Here is a 7,355-nt window from a genome sequence, read left to right as displayed (position 1 = left end):
AAGACGAAGATTGCATTGAAGATAAAGATGCTATACAAGACCTTGAAGATGAAGATAATCTTGAAGATGTAGACATCCTTGAAGACAAAGACTGCCTTGAAGATTAAGACTATCTTGAAAATGAAGACAATCTTGAACATGAAAATGATCATGAAGATGGAGTTTGTCCATGGAAGGATGTGCATTGGTATCTTTGCAATGGATGTGCATTGGCTTCTTGCTATGATACTTTTTAAAGGTATAAAATGATGAGTACCAGACTTTAGAGATACAAGGTGACACCATTCAAAGTTTAAATATCCGAGAAGATGACACCAAAACTTTGAGGAGTTGAGTTGATCCAACTCAACAGAGAGGCAATTTAGTCCAAACTTTAGAGATGCAAAGAGCTGCCACCAAGTTTTTGAAGATGCAAGGAGATACCACCAAGTCTTTGAAGATGAGAGGCAGCACTATGCAAACTTTAGAGATGTAAGGCAACACAACTTAGAGGGAAGGCAATGAAATTCAAAAGAGAGGCGATGCAATGCCAACTTTGACAATGCCAGGTGACATGACTTTGAAGGGTTGCAATCCAAACTTCAAAAATACAAGGAGATACCACCAAGTCTTTGAAGATGATAGGAGATACATACAATTAAGACTTTATATGTGAAAGGTAGAACTACTTAGACTTAAAGACAAGAGAGAAATCACATTTTATAGATGCCAAGAAACATTCTCACAATGATGTTTGCTTTCATGGTGACTTTGCATTCCTTTTGGTAGCAATGACTTACAATGATGTTTGCCTTCATACGGTAGCATTGTCTTCTTGTAGCGACTATCTCATAGTGATGTTTGCCCAAAACCATGTTTGCACTTAGTGTGACATACCAAGTTTTGCATGTGCTGCACTTGAGAGAGATCGAGTCAAGCTGCCTACGTACCCTTTAGGGGGATCAAGTCATTACATAGTTCAAGAATTTTTTTTTTTTTTTTTTTTGGACATGTGACTAAACTTAGCATAGAATGCCAAGCTGCCTATGTACTCCTTGAGGGGGATCGAGTCATTACGTAGTTCAAGGTTTTTTTTTTTTTTTTTTTTTTTTTTTTTTTTTTTTTGTGAACACTTTCAAGAGTAATGGGAAAACATCATGTACCCTTTGAATGTTGAGGTAGGCAGTTTAGGCTCTTACCAAGGAGTGCTTCAATCTTTAGGCATGATGAAGTTTCAAGAATTTACCGTTGACAGGGCCAATTCTCAAACCATCTTTAGCAACCAACTTGTATGCTCCATTTGTATAGTCATCTTGAACAACATATGGTCCATCCCATTTTGAAACAAACTTGTTCTTAGTGCAATGGGTGACAATGATGGGTCTTCGTACAACAAGAACCAAATCTTCAACTTGGAAAGATCGAGGACGAACCTTCTTGTTGAAAGTCCTAGAAATGCAAGCTTGATAACATTCAAGGCGTTGTTGTGCCTCCAGCCTTTTTTCATCCAAAACTTCTAGTTCTTCAAGTCGTAGACAAACATTTTCTTCATTAGAAAGACCTTCTTGAATGGCAATCCTTAATGAAGGAATTTGGCGTTCAAGTGGACATGTGACTGAACTTAGCATAGAATGTCAAGTTGCCTACGTACCCCTTGCCGGGGGGGGGGGGGGGGGGGGAAAAATTCATTACATAGTTCAAGGGGTTTTCTTTTTCTTTTTCTTTTTTTGCCTTTTTTTTTTTTTTTTTTTTTTTTTTTTGCTTTTTTTTTTGTTTTGTTTTTTTTTTTTTTTTGCTCTAACTTTTGCCTAGGCCACCTTTTTAAAGGTTTTCAACCTAGTGAGCTTTTAATACCCTAACTTTTGCCCAAGTCGCCTTTTAAAAGGTTTTCAACCTAGCGGGCTCTTTTTTTTTTTTTTTTTTTACGAACACTTTCAAAAGTAATGGGAGAACATCATGTACTCTTTAAGTGTGGAAGTAGGCAGTTTTAGGCTCTTACCAAGGAGAATTTCAAACTTCAATCATAGTAATGCTTCAAGAACTCGCCATTGATGAGGCCAATTCTCAAAATGTCTTTAGTTGTATCAATGTTGATTTCCTTCAATTCATCAACTGTTGCTCGTATGCTTTCTTTGAAAATGGGCAGAGCATCCTTAACATGATCTTCGACTTCCTGGTTTATGGTCACCATTGTACGCCTTTTTACAGTCAAGGCTTCTCCAGTATTCACTTCCCAAATGGTTCTACATTTCATACAAGATGGAATGGAGCTTCGAATCTCATTTGAATCTTGATCAACAATAAGTGTGTCGTTAGCATCTCTAGGGAGGAAATTTGTCCTTTCATTCTGCTTTAGCTTTGCCTTTAAATCTTTTGAAAGTCGAGAAGGGATTGAATGATGGAGCCTTGTGAGAACTAAACCTCGAGTGCTAACTTGAGAAGGAGTTGAGTGACTGAGTCTTATGAAAATAGAGCCTTGAGTGCCAACAACAGAGTTATCTTCTTGTGTCCCCAACCTATCAAAGACTGAGATATGTGAAGTGGGTCGCCCACTGCGGTAAAAAACAGATGATTTCTTTGATAGGTCCGAAGAATGTTCTTCTTCCTCATAATTTGCCGAAATTACTGAAACACTAGCTTTTCATATGGGAATATGAATAGGAGTTGGTGGAGTGTGTCCAATTCCAGCCTTAGAACTCGTTACACTGAAACCTTTAGCCTTCGACACCTTATGCTTTTCTTTTCTAGAAGCTTCAAGGATGAGCTTACCCAAACCACTCGACTTCTCATGGTCATAACTAGCTTTAGCCATGAGTCTATATGCATTAGGGTCAAAACTCTCTTTGGTTCTTTTAGTGGGTGAAGTCCCATGCTCAAAAATTGGTCCTTAGGATGGTCTTGTAAACCCTTTCAACGGTTAACTTGAGGGTCTTGGTTGTGTGATTTTAGTAATTGGCAAGTTTAGTCCTTGCAAATCCTTCGATATTGACTCCTAATCTCCTAAAAATGGGGATTGGCCTTCTTTTCTTTTGGCAACTGGAACATAGTGTAGCACAGGGGCTACTCTAGTTACTTCTGAAGTATGATGCTTATTCTCTTTATAGAAGTCTCGATTTGCTTGGTTTCCTTCTCCTCAATTGGCTTGGTTTTCTTTTCCTCAATTAGAAAGTCAATTCTTGAAGTTTTGGAAGGGAGATTTACTTCTTTGCTAGATGATGAAACAATGACTTGTGCTTCTTCTAGTGTATCGTCCTGTAAGTAAAATTTTGCATCAGCAAAATGTGATTTAGCTACGATAAAGGGCTTGTGATCAGCTACTATCTTTTTGACTTGTCCATCTTGGAAATATTTAAAGCATTGGTGATACGTAGATGGCACAACACCGTACTCATGCAACCATGGTCTTCCAATAAGCACTTTGTAAGTGGTCTTCGCATTAATGACATGAAAGAGCGCACTTGATTCCATTTCACTGATGAGCATATGAAGTCTAATCTTCCCAATAGCTCTTTGTCCACCTTGATTGAAGCCTTGAATCATCAATTTACTAGGAAGTAGTTCATCCAAGGAGATTCCAAGTTCTTTCAATATTTTGAGTGGAAGGATATTGAATACAGATCCACCATCAATAAGGATACGATTGACTTCTTGTTCTCGAATGTAGCCAGTCACAAATAAGGGATGATTATGAATCTTGGATCCCAACAAACGATCATCATCAGTGAAAATGATTGAAGACCAATATGCTCTATACACAATAGCTCGATCTGTTTCTTCCTCAGTATCTGAAGAGTCTTCTTCATCACTTACTTGATAACATGTAAGAGATAAAAAGATATAATCCTTGGGAACTGGCACAGGGGAGAAAGGTATTTTCACCTCAATAGGCTCAAATGAACCAAATTGTATGGTGAGAACACTAGAAGTAGTTGTTAAGGCCACCATGGCTAAATTGGCAGCCACAACTTCATCGTCAAACGTGATTTTTCCTTGATGGGCTAGCTCCATGATTTTATCTTTCAACATAAAGCATTGCTCTATAGGGTGGCCTACAAGGCGATGATACTTGCAATACTTAGGGTCATTTGTTTGGTCAGCCTTCATCTCTGGTAGCTCAATTAACTTCAACTCGAGTAAATGATCTAACATCTTAGAGATATCAGAATCAGGGAATGGATATTGCTTCTCTTACATCTCTTGTAATGTTGGTCCTCTTCTTCTCTTATCTTGAGTGAGAGCAAACATCTGTTCTTTCGTCTTAGGCTTAACTGGAACTTTGAGAGGAGTAGTAGTTACAATCAAAGACTGCTTATTTTCCGGTTTAGGAGGGAATTTGCCCCCTTTGAGAGTATCTTGTCTTTCTCTCCCATTGCAGGGTTCTTGAACAGGTGGGCATTGGTAACCATTGGAAACAATACTAAGCTCCATGTCATGGGCACGTGTTGCTAATTCTTCAAATGTTTTGGGCTTTATTCCTTGAAGGATGTAGCTTATAGCCCAATTCATTCCTTGAATACACATCTCAATTGCAAACGACTCAAATAATTGATCCTTGCAATTAAGACTAAGGTTTCTCCACTGTTGAATGTAATCAATGACCAGCTCTTCTTTCCACTACTTTGAATTGGTGAGCTCTATCATGCCAACAGTACATCGAGTACTATAGAAACGGTTTAGGAATTCTTGCTCCATTTGGTTCCAACTATCAATGGAGCCAAGCGTTAGATCGGTATACCAATCAAACACATTTTCCTCAAAGAGCGAACAAATTGCTTGACCATGAGATCCCCATAAGTTCTAGCATTGTTACAAGTTTCCACAAAGTAAGCTACATGTTGCCTTGGATTGCCTTTACCCTCAAATTGTTGGAACTTCGATGGCCAATAGTTTTGAGGCATCCTCAAGAGATCTATCCTTTGAGTGTATGGTTTAGCATAGGCAATGGATGCCTGACTTCCACTCCAAACTTGGTCTTTGATCGCTTCCTTGATTAACTCCTTAAGTTGGTCAGGAGAGATAGACCCCTCTATAGAGAAATTGAGATCCTTTGTTGAACTCTCGGGTTTGTCATTATGGGTTTGTTTTGGCCTAGAGCTTTCATCTTCATGATTTGGTCCAGATTTATTCCCCATCGTATCCATTAGGAGAGTTATTTGTGCGTCTCTCATTGCTTCCCTTTCTTTCATAGACTTCATTAATTCTTCTAAAGTCTGGGCTATAGTCGAGACTTGTTCCTCTAGAGATGTTGTGTTAGTCATCATGACTGGTATGGCAAATGAGATAATAGAGTGAGGAGAATCCCTAAGCTTGGAAGCAGGAATATCGTCTGAAAAAGAGAATTCAGAGCCATTAAGTGATTCATCCTCTTCGTCAACAATCGGAGCTTCTTGTGTTGGTTCTGGTGACAAAGCTGGTTGAGACAACATTTCTTTGATGAGGCCAGCTAGATCTTTGCTTGCCCCATGAGTAGATGAGGATGTTTATGACTTCTCGGTTTCAGAAGTGTTGGAAATAGACGAAGATTGGGGTATGGGCGTTGTTTGAGCATAGACTTCTGCTAGGGCTTTTATCCTTCCCCTTGTCATAGGTCCAATATAAGGAATATCAGAGTTTGAATCAAGTGTAGGATCAACTTCACTTGTTCCAAAAAGAGGGTTGTTGATTTGAATCTTCTTTGAAGCCATCAAACTTTAAAAGATATGATAAATTAATGAAGAAGAGATGAGAGGTAGAGATTGTCCCACCAGGCGTGCCAAAAATTTGTAAACACAAAATTTTCCAATTGCTAAAAATCAAACAATTGAAAAGAAATATGGTTTGCAAATATAAATTTGTATTGATTTATAATGAGTACAATCTCTATTTCAATTTTTTTACAAAAGAATACCCTCTGATTCTATCTTCTTTGAACTTGACTCGAACAAGGAATCTTCTTGCCTTTAGTTGGAAGATGGATTGAATGGTTTTCACAACAAATCTCTAGCTTTGAGCTTATTAGAGATTTATTGTTCTTGAAGTCTTCGAATGTGAAGGCTCTTAGGTTGAAGTTCTTTGGGGCTTTAGAGGCTTGATCCGTTGAGCTTCAAAGATTTGGGTTTGTTGAAGTTTATAGAGGCTTTTTAGCTTACTTCCAGTAGAACTTCAAAGAACTTGAACAAGAAATCTTTTTTACTTTGGTTGGAAGATGGATTGAACGGTCTTCACAATGAATCTCTAGCCTTAAGCTTATTAGATATTTGTTATCCTTCAAGTTGTTCAAGAAATTCCTTTGAATGTTCTTCGAGTTCTTCAAAGATGCTTCAAGTTCTTCAAAAATTCTTGAGACAGAATTTCTCCAAAGCTTGGGCCTCTTGAAAACTTGGTTTCAAAATGAGAGGGGATGTCCTCTATTTATTGTGATTTTAGAGGATAAGCTCCACTATGAATTGATATTCTTGAAAGTATGTAGCAGACTTTTGATTAGCCCAAATTCTTCTTAGAGATAATTATCTTTATTTATCTATTTTGATAAAGATCATATTTTGATAAAGATAATAATAAACAAAGATAAATAATTATCTCTATTTAATTTATTTAATAAAGATAATTATCTACCAATTTTGAATAGAAAATTTATCTTTATTTTATTTATTTATTTATTTTAATAAAGATAATTACCCATAAATTTTGAATAGGAAATTTATCTTATCTTGTGGGGCCAAATGACACGTGGCAAATTTTGATATGCCAATGTGATGTCAATTTGGATGACACATGTCATCATCTAATTTGATTAATTTAATGACATTAATTTAGAATTTGCCACTAAATTTTGATGTGGCATTTTATAATTGGCTTAAAATTTTGCCTCTTACAATAGTATATAATTTTTATTAAATTTTTATTTTTGCAATATAAACGGCCAAAGAAAATGTTAAAGACATATTTTATGTAGTTGGCTAATCTTTTGACAAAACGCACTTTACTTGTATTTGGGTAGATCTAGGATATGTTTAATACTTCAAAAAATATGTTGTTCAAGTCTAGTATTAAAGCCATGAAGATTGGACCAAGAAATAAGTGAAAAAAATGTGTTTACTAAAACTGGATAGATAGCTGGACACATGTGGACACCTGCGGACAGCTGCTCCACAACTTCTCGACACCTCTATCTATCGAGGTTTAATAAGGCTCGACAACTTCTCGATCGATCGAGGTATCTATCGAGGTATCTATCGAGGTTACGGAAATCAGAATTTTCAAATCTAATTTTTGAGTCAGGCTTTTGTATTTGTGTAGGGTTTCTTTTCTCACAACCCTAGACATATATAAGGCTTATTTTAGAGGCCGTCACATAAGAGAATACAAGGAGAACAATTGCAAAAGGTGACCGAAGC

The 7,355-nt window shown here is 37.0% G+C and overlaps 1 protein-coding gene across 1 annotated transcript; it reads right to left on the bottom strand.

Annotated features, from left to right (window-relative positions):
- Positions 1-1,196: 1,196 nt before the first annotated feature.
- Positions 1,197-1,607, bottom strand: LOC142630820 (uncharacterized). The gene has a single exon (XM_075804875.1). The coding sequence runs from the start codon at positions 1,605-1,607 to the stop codon at positions 1,197-1,199; it is 411 nt and encodes a 136-aa protein (XP_075660990.1).
- Between the last annotated feature and the right edge of the window lie 5,748 nt (positions 1,608-7,355).

Source organism: Castanea sativa, chromosome 1 (genome assembly GCF_040712315.1).
Source record: "Castanea sativa cultivar Marrone di Chiusa Pesio chromosome 1, ASM4071231v1".
NCBI lineage: Eukaryota > Viridiplantae > Streptophyta > Magnoliopsida > Fagales > Fagaceae > Castanea > Castanea sativa.
The sequence above is the reverse complement of the archived record's forward strand: the minus strand, read 5'-3'. Positions and strand labels throughout refer to the sequence as shown.

Excerpts from the sequence above, each read along its gene's own strand:
- LOC142630820 (XM_075804875.1), bottom strand. The coding sequence starts at position 1,607 with ATGCTAAGTTCAGTCACATGTCCACTTGAACGCCAAATTCCTTCATTA.